The following is a 16541-nucleotide window of genomic DNA, read 5'->3' on the forward strand; positions in this document are numbered from 1 at the left end:
CACACACACACACACACTTCTCTTGCTTTATTTACCAAAGAAATCAAATAACAATTCTATGAAACTACTAAAGATGAAGACTTTGAAATCTGAAATTTTAAAATATTTTATATATTGTGTAGAAAATGAATCCTTACTAAAATGCCCATGAATGAAATGCCAATTTAAGATATTTAGTTCTTTTGAAGTTGATATCAAGAACTTCATTTCTTGCTTGTAGCATCTGAGAATGACTGTCACTGTTATATAAATGCCTGAAAACATCAAATGGTAAAAGGGAAAACCACTGTCTGCCCTCATGCTATCTGAAGATACTTCTAACCCTGATACCTGGATATCTCAATTGGTTTCCTTAGGACTCCCCACTGGACTTGTGTTTTGCTTCAATCTTTAACATTTTTTTTTTCTTTCCAAAAAATGTCTCATGTTGCTTGTATAATATAGGTTTGCATTTTGACACATCAACAGGACTGCCTCCAGAAACTGGAAACAACTTTCTAATTGGACTGATTTACTCTCAGTTCTGGTTCGATAAAATAATGTTAACAACCCCACTTCTGATTTGTGGAACTTCTTGGGACGTTCTAAAAGTGGTGTAATAGTGCAATCTCCAGGGAAAGGGGAGGTGTTCCTAAGGAAGGTTGGAACTTGACAGGGAGGTGACACTAGAAAAGACTGGGAAAAGATATGAGAAGTGGAGAGAAGCAGAGGAAGAACAAGGGAGCACATGGAGCAGAGAGATATGTGAAGAAGTCACATTTGCTGTATGGCCTTGGGCTTGTAGCATGGACTCAGGGGTTATGGAAGGAGACACTTGAAAGAGATAGAAACATGAGTGAGAGAACTGTGGGGAGGCTGAAAATGTCAGCCTTTACCAGCACTTGGGTTTTGATTAGCACTTTTCCTTCCAGACTTGTCTGCTCCCTCTTGCCCTTTTCATAGGGGTCCTCATCATATGGTACCTTAGATTTGTGGCAAGCTTTTGGGCCTCAGTGGCGCAGCTTTGGGCCAACCTTTTTTGGCTGTGCATTTACTCATGAGGGAATGGGTAACCTTGGGTGTTTAATTGGAAATTATTTTAAACTACATTGTTGTACTTTTATCACACACTAATTATATTAAAGTTCTTACACACTAGAGTATGTTTTGTCTTGATGTGGTAGATAGAAACCATTTACAGAGTGAAGGTTTGGCGTATGGGGAACGTTGCCCCTCACCCTGTCCACTAACAGTGGGACTATAGGGGAACAAAAATCTGCCACTACAAAAATAAGTCTTTTTGAAAAAGGTGTATTTCATGGGAAAGGTGCAGTAGAAGTCAAGCTTTGGTGAAATACATTTATAGTATAAAGAGAAGGCCACTCTACTGTACAGGGCAGGGAGAGGGGCACCCCTGAACCCCCAAACCTGCCCCACTAAATGGGTTCTGCCATCTGCCACATCAAGACAAAACATATAAGACCTTTAATGGAAAGGAACTTTAATATAATTAGTGCACAATAGAGAAAAGACAAAGACAAAGAATACAGTTTCTAAATCAAATACCCAGTTACCCATCCCCTTGTGGGTAAGTTTACACAAAAGGGATTGACCCAAAACAAGGTCTGAAAGCCCACCACAAGTCTAAAGTACTGGCAGGGACACACCAAAAAGGGCCAGAAATGGCCAGACAAGTCTGGGAGGAAAAGAGCAAAATCAAAATCAAGATAAACGCCGCCATAGTTAACCTCCCATGGGTCTCTCACCCACATCTGTTTCTCCCACTCCAGGGCCAAGAAACAAGAACCGCATCTTCACATGTCTCTGCTCCATGTGCCTCCCTCAGGTCTCCTTCTGACTTTCCATCTTGCTTCTTTCCTCTTCAGTCTCCTCTCCAGATCCTTCTCTGCTCAGCTCCACACTCCTCTTGGGTGGGGCAGGGAACCTAGAACCTCCCCTTTTCCTGGGGACCACCCTGTTATACTACTAGGGTGTCCCCTGAAAGATCTTAATCTGTTTCAAAGAAGACAATATAACTTATTCTGCATATCTTTGTGTCTTTCTCAGAAAACTCCCCAGCTAACATTCCCTATCTCCAAACTCTTTTCTTTCTTTAGCTTATCAAAGGAAACATGGACAAGTTACTAATTCAAGCTGGATCTCTCCCATTTATGCAGGTGGTATAGTTGTTGTAGTAAACTTTTTATTTTTTTAAATAAATAAATAAATAAATTAGTTCTTTGTCTAATTTTTAAGCTAGAAAATGAAGTGCTGATTTATCATCTTTGAAACCCATTAAGTAAAGCAGGATGACTGCCAGCCACCTATCTCCTTTCCAGATATCATTACTAAGGTTAATAACTAAGCCCCACTCTTCACCCAGCAGGCAAGTTTGGTTTGAATAGATAAAGCAAATACATAAGGTTGCTGTGGGAATGTGGCTAGAAGACCTGAGAATCTTGGCCTTGAATGGGGAGCTGGGACAGGACATGTTCTGTGTCAAAGGTCAACATCCAAAACCAGACATCCCAGTAAATAACATGCTATAAAATAGAGCCTCAAGCCTTTCTTGGGGTTCAAGACACAACCCCTCCTATCTTGCTCACTACTCCTGTCAGTGGTGTATTCCATGAACCTGCATTTTCTGTTCTCTACTTGTACCTCTGATGTATTATTTCATCCCCTCACCTCTGGCCTCACCACCACATCTCTGACTAAAAACACTATCACATTACTAAATTTCTTGGTATATGACATCTACAATAGAGTTTAAAGCATTTAAACTGAAAAGATGCAGGTGAGCCACCTTTTAGAAATCAGCTTCATTGTTCATAGTCATTTACAGTACTTACATGTAATACTAAATGTACTTTAAATAAGAGAAAAAGTATTAATTATGCTGTATTCTTACCTCCTCTGCATCAGTACTATTCAGTTCTTCTGCTTTAATTTTATTGTAAGTATCCAGTATATCAGTACAGCTCTGATCCCTAAGAAACAAGATTAAGTCAAATATATTTCAGTAATTTAAAAAAATCAGAATTTGGCCCACATGGAAGATAAAATTACTTCTTACCCAATAAATCGAAGTAAGACATCAGTTACAATTTTGGCTGCTTTAACTATAGGACTGTCTGGCTCATTGAAAGTCCTGGCATTATGCTCAATGTAACGTACCTCCCACATTAGTGCTGATATTCGCCTATGAAAGAAAAAATAACCTTGGTTAGTCTTAATACATTTAAAGTCTACATTAGGAATGTGTCTTACTGAACAAGATAACCATATTACAAAGGTGTTTCAATATATATCTGTGATTCACTATGTGTGTGAGATCAATATGTACTAATAAACCATATACAATATTTGAGACACATGGAAGGATATGTAACCACTTTCAAATTTTGGAAGAGAACTGACCCAGAACATTATGGGTAGGTAAACAGTGATGAGACCAAATATAATGTTTTCATAAAAATCAAAGAATGTTTAGTTTTCAGGAGAAGCGAAAAGAACAAGAAAAAAGAAATCAGGTTGTAGGAAAGAACAAATTTTTACCTAGCTGTTTTTTGATATATACTGCCAGATAAATGTATGTAATATTTTAAAATAAATTAAATAGGTTATATTTATAAACTATTCACGGAATAAGTTAGAACAAAGTGGAATCCGGGGTTGGAAACATCACCTCCAGAATCTACCCACAGTAATTCTACTCCCAGAACCAGACCAAGGGACAAATAATTTGAATATTTTCTATACATATTTCAGGCTGTTAATGAAATCTGTATTTAACTGCTGCCCGATTTAAAACACATTCTAAGTCTGTACAGTATCTTAATCATAAAGAATTCACAAACCACTTAATTTGCCTTAATAACCTTAAATTAACTAGCTGTCATTTCACACATTTGCACCACTCAAAATTTCCCCCCAAGAAGGTCCCTTCCGCTATCCCTTGTTACTCTTGAAGGCTGAGACTCTACTGGATATAGGGAAAATAGTCTTCTAAATTTTTAAAGCTGGCCTTTTGAACGATTATGAAAACAGATCCCAATGTATCATTATGTAAAAGATATAGTTATATATTTTATAGGAAATGATAAAATCAAACACACCTGTAAAAGCGATTTTCAAGCCTCCGCCTAATTGTGTTGAGGTCAGTTGGATAAGCAACTACAGTACAATACAAGGGATAGGCACTGAGATCCACTGGGACAGCAAAAGGGCTGGCAAAATCTACAATATCCCCAAAATTAAAACAGGCAGTTATAAAGGACATTAACATTTTTACGTTAACAAACAAAAACTCATATAAATAAGGAGGAAGGGCAACATACTATATTTCTAAAGCAATGATGATTCATGTAAATATTAGACTGTGTCCTGCTATAACACTATTGTTGGACACAATATCTATGAAACATGCATGATACATCTGTTCAAGTCAGGTAGAATGCAAAAAAAAAAAAAAAAAAAAGCTGTGTTTAACTTCCAGTTATATATATATATATATATATATTTTTTTTTTTTTTTCTGGATAAATGCCAAACTTCTCAAATATAATATGTTTTAGAAAATATAACTAGTCATGTGAGTAAAATATAATAAACATTACACACCCACTGTTTTTACCAAGAAACCCTCCAAAAATCAGGTTTTAATGGACAGATCGAGTCTAAGTGACTTAAAGAAAAATATTCCTAAATGCCTGCCTTTATTATTATGAGCCTCCACAAAACTGAAAAAGTTTATCTTTCATCACTTTCACTAAGCAAATAATAGTGTTAATACTAAAACTACATATTGTTTGTACCTCAGGGACATGTTTAAATTAAATAATTATGTGTGTGTGTATATATGAGCAATGATGTGTGTGTACGTGTATATGTATACACATATAAACACACACAAATGCATACATGTATAAATGTATACATGTGTACATATAGATCTACATATATGTGTGTGTACATATGCACACACACACACATTATTGCTCACCTTTTTTTTTCACAATGTTTACTTTCCTTTCTTAGGTGTGGCCCTCATTGAATTACTACCACCAACTCACCCAGGCACCAATACTATACTCCCTTGTGCTCTTCCGGCCCTCATTTTGATCCCTCTCCCTCCCCTGCAGAATGTCTCTGATTTATAGTTTTCTGTTTATTTTTGTTTAGTTTTGTTGTGTTTTTAAATCATTATTATTTTTCCCTGATCCCTTATTTTGTTCTCCTATGTTACTCCTATAAGTGAAATATCTGATATTTTTCTTTTTCTTTTTTTGACACATTTCACTGAGCATAACCCCTTTTAGCTCCATCACTATGGAAAGCTGTGTGACGGTTCCTCAGGCTACTAAAAATGGGACTGACTACCATATGACCCAGCCATTCCACTCGTAGGGATCTACCCAAAGGACACTAAAACTACATTTTTAAGTACCTCTCAACTTAAAAGTTGACTAAAAAAGTCTACAGTGAGAAAGTGTACTTTTTTGTATAAAACTTAAATTTCTGCTGATTTTCCTAATTCTCTACCACTCTCCTAACATTCTTTCACATTCACCTTACCTAAGGAAAGAAGGTGGGTGATGCCCTGAATAACCCGTTCACATTCCTCATCTCTGGAATGAGCACCCCATTCTCCTTCCTGGGGTTTATATAGTAAAGCAGTCAGTTCCTCCTGGGATACAGGAACACCAGCACCAACTTCATCTGGAAAGGCAGCTATGTATAATAAGAAAAATCAGAAATGATTAGTTTTTAATATCATCCTATTGCCACTCTTTTAGAAGAAATATAATTCATTTTCAAAAGCATATTTACTTCCTTCTGGAATTGGCTCCATATCCCAGGGGCTCATCTTTTCTCTCTCATTATTGTCCCAGCTATTAAAAAAAAAAGATGCAAATCAAACTCATATATATGTTAGCATAATTTTCATGAGTTATTGGAGGGTGAAATTTGGAACAGGGTAATTAATACATTTTTCCTTAAACCACAACTTTACTTACATAAAAATAATAAACCTATAGTAAACATGATCCAATATCATGAAACTTAGCAGTAAAGTTACTCTTAGTTTTAACTATAATTTTTTAAACATCAATCAATCATATTTAAAATTATGTCAAGGTAAAGAATAAAAAGAACTCTTTGGAAAATTTCTTTTGACCTAAAATAGTCAATCTAACAGATCACTTCTTTCTGTAAAAGAACCTACTTTATATTAACAACTTCTGTATTACAGCATATCTACAAAACATGTATGATAAACTAAGAGACTAAAAACATTTATCTTCACAGAATACACATTTCTTCTATTATTCTAGAAAGTGTCGTTCATTAGGAATCTTACAATTCAGAAATTTCATGAAGAAAGCAGATGTAGACAACTGGTTCATCCAAACATAATACAGCTATCTCTGTCTAAAATTGGTGACATTAAATGAAAGACTAGATAATAATATTCATTGCTATATTCCAGCTAAAACAAACACTGAATTAATTTTAGTATTCCCCATGAAATAAATTGCAATTCTTATCTAAAATAGAAATATGTAGCAGCTACTCAATTTTTAATAGGCTCTCCCATCATCATCCCATCAAGAAGTACACATCATTATCAAACTTTTTTGTTTTTTCCTCTTTCCAAAAAACATAGTAAAATAGAAATATTCAAGAGAAAATACAGGCATTAAAAGTGGTAGAATTCAACCTTTAATTCCTGCTGTTTTAGCATTCATAATGGATCAAAACATTATCACCAAATTCCTTCTTTACAAGTACAGTGACTACTTTCCTTATAAGTATAGTTACTCTAAGTCTAGATGTCGTATAAAAAACATAATTTCTGGTAAGGCTTATAGGAAGTTCACAGAGTACTAAAGTATTATATCAAGTATAAAAGACCATAAATGTACTTACTGAACACTGTAACACTGAAAAGAACTATCAGGATACTCTGGCTGAAAAGGCTGCTGACTCTCCACAGTTCCAAACCACCAGGCATCATCTATTATACTGCGGAATCTATCACCTGTAACAGTTTTAGAATACTGTAAAGGGTGTTTTTGAGAAAAACAGCTCTTTTCCCACTCTAAATTGCTGTTTTTTATTAACTACATAAGTTGCATTGTATCGACTTTACTAAAGGTTTCAATTCCCAACTGCTAGTAATAATCTTTCTAAAATAAATCACATACATTCATATCTTTGAATGCTATCACATATAATTTAACTTTTTTTTAAAGATTTATGTATCTGTGCATACAGAACTGGGGTACAGACCAGAGGTGCAGGGGCAGTGATAGGATTCACCAGAGACAGTGTGGGGAGAAGAACAGGCAGATCAACGAAGTACACTGCTGAGGGGAGCAGGGGGTGGGTCAGGAGAGGTCTGCCACGCCATGTGGTCACCTCCCAGGGCGGGGGTCGAACTCATGCTGACGTGGCTTTAGCTTCTTAGTGCTGTGCTTTAACCTACTGCACGACCAGGGAGGGCCCTAATTTAACTTTTACTGACTACTTGCCATCATCTAACACATAGTGTTTATATTATACGTGTTACTAGAGTTCTTTTCTCTTTCAGCTTTTTACCTTCAAAAATCTCTCCATGCAAGTTTTTTGCCTTTAAATGGCAAAGGATTACAGAAACAAACCATTCTGATTGAAAATTTCTTTCACATTTAATAGCAATCATAAGTGTTTGTTCTGTGCCAGGTACTATTTTAAGTGCTTTTTATATATTAACTCATGTACTGCTCACATTAAACTTATATAGGTGTATACTGGTGAGAATATGATTTTAAAGACAGTGGAAGTGAGGCACATATAAGTTTATCATTTGTCCAAGATCAAATGGTCAGTGGGGGGAGGTAAAAGGAAGAAGGGGAGATAGGAAGATAGGGATAAAGGAGAAAAGAGGAGTAGCAGAGAAAGAGAAAGAGACAGAAGAAAGAAGGAGCAAAGAGAAGGGAAAGAAGGAGAGAGAGAGGGACGCAAGTAGGGAGACTGTCCACAATGACTAATGGTCTGCTTTAAGGCAAAAGTGTAAAATACTCTATTTCAAGACAATAAACATTTGACGATTTTCTCTAAGATCTGTATTCTAATAGATAAAGTACTTGCAAAAGATTTCGAGAGTACATGTTGCACACCATGTACATAAGATCACCAAAATATAACTAAAAGGAAAATTAAACTTTTCTAATTTGGCTGAAAGCTTTTCCCATCTACATGGTACCCTAAATTCTTTCTGTTTATAGACTTTGAAAATTACTCTACTTCATATGTAATAGTCATTAATTGAGAACACTATACTTACCAATCTGCCAGTTTCTTTCTTTGGCTTCATTATAAAACTGATGTAGCACAAGGAAGTCAATTACATCTGGCATGTCATGATACCTGTACAGAAAATAAAGCACATATGAATGAATAAACAGGTATAATAGCATAGATACTTATGAAACACCCAAGGATATATGTTCAATGTGGAGCCATTAAGCAAAATGTTGCACATCTCTCAAGGTCCCTATAAATGCCTTCACATAAATCAAATCCCATTTGCTTTGATCTGCCTACTACTGTGTAATTTCAATATAAAGATGCCAATGAAAAGTCTCAAAGCTTAATATAAGGAATTTTATATTAAGAACTTTTAAACAACAGTATGAACTGATATTCTTTCATCTCCTTAGATTTGAAGCTCAATTTCAAGAAATGTACCATTGATTTATTGTTCCTATTATTACTAACAGAAAAAAGCAACTACCATGCTTCAAGCATGTTACACACTTAAAAAGGTTCTCCTTTGTTCTTCACAACAATCCTCAGAAGGATATTAACAGTTCAATTCTTCAGATGAAAGCATAAATTCAGTGAGGTTAAGTAATTTTCTCAAAGATATATGCATAGTTGAAAAACAAACCAAGAATTAATCCTTGGTCTTTAAAACTCTAAAATCTGTAGTGTGTAGCATTTTCTCTGCCATTAATACTTGTACTCTCTTCACAATACACTCCAGGGATTAAAATACACACACACACACACACACACACACATTCATACACACAGAGCTACTTACTTAATGGAAAAGGATTCTCCAGTCATTTTGCCTGAAATGGGATCCAGAAATGCAAGCTTCAAGCAGCATAGCGTAGGAGGTCCAACCTCGTATTTGATTCCTACAATCTTAACAAATTCTTGTTCCTATTTAAGAGAAAATAAATTATTATTTTCTATATAAATGTCTCATATTTGGGAATTATTTCATTGTGATTTGGACAGTTTAAAAATCATTTGAATAGCCATCAAATACTAGACATTTTACAAAGAGTCAAAGGTAGTGAGACATGGTTCTTGATCCTTAGCTTAGGAAGGGCATTACAGCAGGATAAGCAGAATAATTCTCTCAGGAATCTTTTTAAGTTCAGGGCCTGCCTGGTAGTGCAGTTGTTAAAAGTCTCAGCACTATCAAGCTATCAGCAGCCACTGCAGCATGAGTTCTAGCCCCAACCATAGAGCTGACCCACAAGGCGCAGCAGACCTCTCTTGGTCCAGCAGATCTCTCCTGACCCATCCACTGCTCCCACAGCAATGTATTTCTGTAGACCTGCCTATTCTGCTTCCCACTCTGTCTCTGGTAAATCCTCTCACCACCCTGACCCAGCACCTCTGGTCTACACCCCAGTTCTTGTGTACATAAATAAATTAAAACAAATATTTTTTTAAAAAAGATTTATTTATTTAAGCATACAGAACTGGGTATAGGCCAGAGGTGCAAGGGCGGTGAGAGGATTCACCAGAGACAGAATGGGGAGTAGAACAGGCCGACTGACAAAATACACCGCTGAGGGGAGCAGAGGGTGAGTCAGGAGAGGTGTGCTGTACCATGTGAGTCACCTCCGGGGCAGAATCGAACTCATGCTGAAGTGGCTTTAGATTCTCAGTGCTGTGCTTTAACCTGCTGCACCACCTGGGAGGACCCAAAAACAAATCTTTAAAAAATAAAATTTACGTTCCTATAACTTAACACATGTAATGCTGGGCAACAGCTGAGTCAAATGTTACTTTGAAAAAAAAAATCTTAAGGGGGATTATGATGCTCTGTCGGCTTGGTTCAGAACCACTTCTCTAGCAAAAAAGTATGCAGGTGAACATGTATATGTATTTGGGGAAAGGCATCTTTGAATGCTTATAATATTATTTTATAACACTCATATACTGATTACTACTTACAGTTAGCATTACAAAACTGAGTCTCTGGATACAGTTGGACTTGCTTAACGTTATACACAAGAATATACAGACATAGGATTAAAATTCAGGCCTTATTACAAAACCCAGGTTCTTGTGCTACACATATGCTACTTCTTATGATTTCCTAGACCCCACAGGGTTAGAATTTAAAATAAGAAATCAAATGTTGCATTTATTTCCCTGATTAAAAAAAGAAAGAACAATGTCACCTGAATTAGAGTAGATGATATTTTCTAGGAGATGATTATAAAAAGCTTACTTGGTAAGATTTTACATCTTAAAACTTTAATACAGGGCCCTCCCTGGTGGCACAGTGGGTTAAAGCACAGCACTGAGAAACTAAAGCCACTTCTGCATGAGTTTGATTCCCACCTGCCCCAGAGGTGACCACATAGTGTGGCAGACCTCTCCTGACCCGCCCGCTGCTCCCCTCAGCAGTGTACTTCGTAGATCTGCCTGTTCTGCTCCCCACTCTGTCCCTGGTGAAGCCTCTCACCACCCCTGAGACTCTGGCTTGTACCCCAGTTCTGTATGAACAAATAAATAAATCTAACTTCAATACAATTTTTTATAAGTTTCTAAACCTTTATTTTAGTAAATATACATATTCTCTTGTGGATCCTTCCTGCTAAGCGTCAGCACACAATAACCCTCCATTTACCTGGAAAACCATCAAATTACTTCTGCTTAGTCTCATGTTATCCAAGTTGAATAAAAATTAGGACAACAACATACACAATCTAACTAGAAATGATGTGTATATATCCCTATACCTGTCTGTATGAATGAATGAGTATGTATTTGTAGATAGAAAATTCTTTACAAACATACATAGCTACTTTAATCAATAATACCATGAAGCCATACTGGTACTAGATTGAAAGAAATAACTGAAGAAGCACCACAAAGTTCTGAGTTTCATGAGATTTAAGGTATTTACTATATCCCCAAAGTGCCCCAAAGTGTGGTGACTTGAGCTTGTTTGTAAGTCCACACATCTAGTCAGTTTGTAGAGCTTCCAGAATATATAAAGCTGTTGTGAGAAAATATCCACACTTGAGAACTAGTGCTTTGTTCCAATTATAGTACAGTACACACTATAAGATCTGAAACTTGAAGGAAATTAGGTAAAATAATCAAGACAACAGGTGTCATATAAATTCTGGCAAACATGTAAACTATGACCTATAACACTCAGCTGTACAAGACAATGGTACATCACCTTATTTTGGATACATAATCAACATCTAAAAATGTGTAAAACTGAGAGAATCCTATAGACAAATAACTTAATTCTAAAGCTATTTTTCAACTGTACATACCATAAACTTAGTAAACTTACCCTGAGGTCCATTTTGTTCCATGGCTGTTTTTGTAAATTAACACTGTATATTTTTGATTTCCTTACAGCCCGCACATAAGCTTCATGTCCTTGCCTAAAATAGATAAGCTAAAACAAAAACCATAAGGTAATAAATAACAGCAAAGTAGTTAACAACTCTCTAGAACTTAATATGAAAAATGCCTTCTGTTTACAACAAACAAAATTTTGAAAAAATATGTATGAAGAGGTACTTGTTGCCCTCAACTGATGTTCATTCAGTATTTATGTCTATGTAGCTCTATGTTAGACACTGTATGGTATAAACACTGGCACATACTATCCTTTGCCCTATAGCAACTTTATAAATCTGCTGAAGAAATAGAAAATAATGTCAAATGTACACAACATATTCTAAAGTATGATATTTCAAATTGTAACTGATGATGTTAATAGTGGTATTTTATTACTCAGCCTATATACCATTCACATATAATTCACACACACACACACACACACACACACACACAAAACATATAAATATATATTACACAAAAGAATTTCATAACCAGAGGCTACTACATAGAGCTATTCCCAGGCAATTTAATATTTCCCTTTATAAGAAATAACATTACTACTAACACAGTATAAGGGGAAGATGAATTAAAGGGCTTGAAACCTGACCCGCAGCACTCGAACACAGCATTTACTACTATATTCTGTTTCATAAAATAGGACTTCTTTTCCACAATAATGTTGAAGTGGTGGTAGAGATAAATAAATGGAAAAAACTGTACAAACCTTACCATATCATGCTATAAGGTGTTTTAAAATACAATACTATAGATTTTAAAACTATAATAACTACCAGTCAACATGATCTATATCAGTTTCTTTTTTTATATTGTATTATTTTTAATGAAGTAACATTAGAGTACAACATGTGTATGACTTAGAGGTATAGGTATGTACCTCTTCTGATGCAGATGATCACACTACACTCACCACCAATGAAAGCACCCATAATCCTCCACCAGTCCATTGGGTCTCCTCCCCTCTTTACTCCCTGTCACCACTCTCCCTCCCTCTGGTATTCGCAATTTTAGATACCAAGCCAGAATTTCTAATACCTAAACATACAACAGAAAATGAGAAAGAGGTATATAAACATAATTGTTAGGGTAAAAATATATATACAGTACAAGGTAAAACGCAATGTGTATGATGAAAGAAAATTAAGGTAGTTCAAGAAAAGGAGTAACAAGCAAATGTGAAGTTGGATAACAACTTAGAGAAGTTGGCATTTCAGCTAGACCTTGATGAATGAACATTTTAATCCTTTATATTCCACATGAGTGAAATCACCTAGTATTTATATTTCTCCTTCTGACTTAACTTTGCTTATGAACATAATTGCCTGGAGTTCCATCCCTATTATCACAAATGGCAAGATTTCAACTTTTTTAATAGTTGAACAAAGGAATGTCAAAACTAAAGAAAAACAAAACCTAGAAATCTGACTACAGAATTTAGGTTGCCAAAGAGGAGGGGTGGGGGTAGAAGGCAAAGTAGGGAGGGGTCCAATGGATAATGGGTACTTTGATGGTGGGTGTGGTGTGGTGATGTGTATCTGAAGAAGTGTGAACTTGTACCTCTAAATCATATACAGTGCTATAAACTAACTTAATACACATGAGTCTTGAAGTATATAAGCATATGCTAAGTTTAACAAAATAGAAGAAAAGTGATTGTAACAAGGTGAAAATGATACTACAGTATAGAGGAAGATCACCAGATCAAAGAATGTACAGAAATCCATATTAATTCAATGCTACTTCTATCAAGCCTTTTTTTTTTAAGGCAATACATATAAGAAATTTTGATTTTAGTTTGTTCTGCTAACATAATCACAAACAGGCATTGCTCAAAGTTAATATCTACAAAGACACACTTATGAAAAGAAACACTTTACTTTTCCCTCTCCCTTCCCCTGCAAAATGTCTCTGAATTATAGATGTCTATTTTGTTTAATTTTGTTGTAATGATTGATTTTTATAGATGTTATTTTTTCCCTGATCCCTTTTTTGGTTTCCCTATATTCCTCCTATAAATGAAACCATTTGCTGTTTTTCTTTTTTCTTCTGATTTATTTCACTGAGCATTATGCCTTCTATCTCCATCCATGTTCCCGCAAATGACATTAGCTTAGTTTTTTAATTGCTGAATAGTATTTCACTGTGTTATATCTTCTTTATCCAGTCATCCATGTCTGGGCATTTGGGTTATTTCCTAGTCTTACCTATTATAAATATTGCTGCAATAAACATGGGGATGCATGTATCCTTTTGAATTATGTTTTTGTGTCTTTTAGGTAGATCCCTTGGAGTAGAATTGCTGGGTCAAATGGCAGCTCCATTTTCAGTAATTTGAGGAAACTCCATATAGATTTCCTTAGTGGTTGGACTAGTTTGCACTCCTACTAGCAGTGTAGGAGAGTTCGAAAGGAAACACCTTAATAATATATAAAGATAATAAAAAAATCCAGATAATAGCTTATTGATAAAGCTATATGATAGCTATCTGTGGTAGATTATCTATAACAAGCAATTACAAAAAAGACTGAAAATTTTTTAACCATTTGCAAAGCTGTATATTTTTAATGCAATGGCAATATCATATTCCTATTACTAATCTTCAATTAAAAACTATACGCATTCGGCCCTCCCTGGTGGCGCAGCGGGTTGAAGCACAGCACTGAGGGTCTGGGGCCGCTTCCGCATGAGTTCGATTCCCGCCTGCCGCCTGCCCCGGAGGAGACCACATGGCGAGCCAGACCTCTCCTGGCCCGCCCGCTGCTCCCCTCAGCAGTGTACTTCGTCGATCTGCCTGTTCTGCTCCCTGCTCTGTCTCTAGTGAAGCCTCTCACCGCCCCTGAGCCTCTGGCCTGTACCCCAGTTCTGTATGAATAAATAAATAAATCTTAAAAAAAAAAAACAAAAAAAACTATACGCATTCAAGTGCACAAAAATGAATGTTTGGTCAATAATGTCAGAGACTATACAAACCAACTAGAGCTAATAGCATGTTACTGCAATTTTCAAAAGCAAGTAAAATTTTATTTTTTTCTCCAGATAGAAATATGATTAATATTTGATTGATCAATTATAAATATGGCTATATTATTCAATGAAAGATTCACAAGGAAGGGGTTATTTGTACAAAGATTTTCCCTGAATCATGGGTAACTATCCCCTATTATGTTTTTTTTTACTAGGGTAAGAGTGGGCTGTTTTTTTTTTTTTTGCAATTTACATATTCAATGGTGTTTCAATAAAAATCTCAAAAGAAATAGAATATTGATGCAATTCATATGGAGCCACAAGAAACCTTGAACAGCCAAAGCTCTCCTAACTAAAACAAAGGAGAATGGAGGTATCACACACCCACACCCAGACTTCAAACTATACCACAAAGCTGTAATAAACAGTATGGTGTTGGAATACAGACAGACACGCAGAACAATGGAAAGAAATAGAAAGCCCAGAAACAAACCCACACTTATATGGACAACTAGCTTTGACAAGGAGCAAAGAATATATATGGTTCGTTCAACGAATGGTGGTAGGAAAACTTTACCACAAGCAAAACAATGAATTTAGATCACTATCTCACACCATCCACAAAAATCAACTCAAAATGGGTAAAAGAACTGAATATAAGACCTGAAACCATAAAATATATAGAACACAATATAGAAAAAACATATGACATACATCTCAGTAATATCTTTGAGTGGGAGAAAATTTTTTTTCTATACAAAGGATAAGGGACTGCTCACAAAAATATACAAACGACTCACAGGATTCAACAAAAACAAAGTAAACAATCCCATCAAAAAATGGGCAGAAGAACTTAAAAGATACGTCTTCAAATAGGAAATGCAAATGGCCAACAAGCATACGAAAAAATGTTCAACATCCCTCATAAACAGTGAAATGCAATTAAAACCACAATGTGATACCACCTTACATCAATGGGAATGGCACATATTTAAAAAATAGCAACAACAAGTGTTGATGAGGATGTGGTAAAAATGGAACTCTCCCACATTGGGTGGGAATGTAAACCAGTCCAACCACTATGGAAAGCTGTGTGGAGGTCTTCAGACTACTAAAAATGGAGCAATCACATGACCCAGTTATTCTATTAAGGATCTACCAAAAGGACACAAAAACATTAATTTGAAAGAATACCTGTACCCCTATGTTTATTGCAGCACTATTTATAACAGGTAACCCTTGGAAGAAACCTAAATGCCTAAACATAGATGTATGGATCAAGAATACATGATATATATACATAATGGAATACTATATTCAGCAATCAAAAATAAACTAATGCCATTAGCAGCAACATGGATGGAGCTAGGAGGCATTATATTCAGTGACATAAGCCAGAAGGAATAAGAAAAATAGCAGATGGTTTTACTTATAGGAGCAATATAGGGGAGCCCAATAAGGGCTGAAAGAGAAAAATGATCACAACAAAACCCACAACAAAACAGAATAAAAATAAACAGACAACTACAAAGCAGAGACATTCTGTAGGGGTAGGGGTGAGAGGGATCAAATTGAGGGTGGGAAGAGGGTAGGAATAGTGATGGTTCCTTGGTGAGTTGGTGGTGGAAATTCTATGGGGACTACACCTGAGAAAAGAAAGCAAACATTGTACAAAAATGAACAATGATGTAAGAAATAAATACATACATACATACATGATTTTTTAGAAAGTTTTTTTAAACACACTATTAGGACTTGAATTAGGACACAAAAGTATCACTCAGCTCTACTAAGTGATAATTAAGAATAAAGACAATTAATACACCATGACCAAGTGGGCTTTATCCCAGGAGCACAAGGATGGTTCAACATCAGAAAATCAATTAATGTAATCCATCACATCAACCGACAGAA

The 16541-nt window shown here is 35.7% G+C and overlaps 1 protein-coding gene across 1 annotated transcript in view; it reads right to left on the minus strand.

Moving 5' to 3' along the window:
* The window catches only part of BRWD3 (bromodomain and WD repeat domain containing 3), a 158689-nt gene that overhangs the window by 24184 nt on the left and 117964 nt on the right, over positions 1-16541 (minus strand). The window contains exons 25-33 of the mRNA XM_004685617.2: positions 11590-11697; positions 9073-9197; positions 8311-8393; positions 6912-7023; positions 5811-5872; positions 5556-5711; positions 4098-4218; positions 3056-3181; positions 2891-2969 (exon numbers count right to left, since the gene is read on the minus strand). Coding sequence (XP_004685674.1) covers positions 2891-2969; positions 3056-3181; positions 4098-4218; positions 5556-5711; positions 5811-5872; positions 6912-7023; positions 8311-8393; positions 9073-9197; positions 11590-11697 — 972 coding nt within the window. The remainder of the gene's footprint in view (positions 1-2890; positions 2970-3055; positions 3182-4097; positions 4219-5555; positions 5712-5810; positions 5873-6911; positions 7024-8310; positions 8394-9072; positions 9198-11589; positions 11698-16541) is intronic.

The sequence above is a fragment of the Condylura cristata genome, unplaced genomic scaffold (assembly GCF_000260355.1).
Source record: "Condylura cristata isolate star-nosed mole 26May11 unplaced genomic scaffold, ConCri1.0 scaffold00019, whole genome shotgun sequence".
Taxonomy (NCBI): Eukaryota; Metazoa; Chordata; class Mammalia; order Eulipotyphla; family Talpidae; genus Condylura; species Condylura cristata.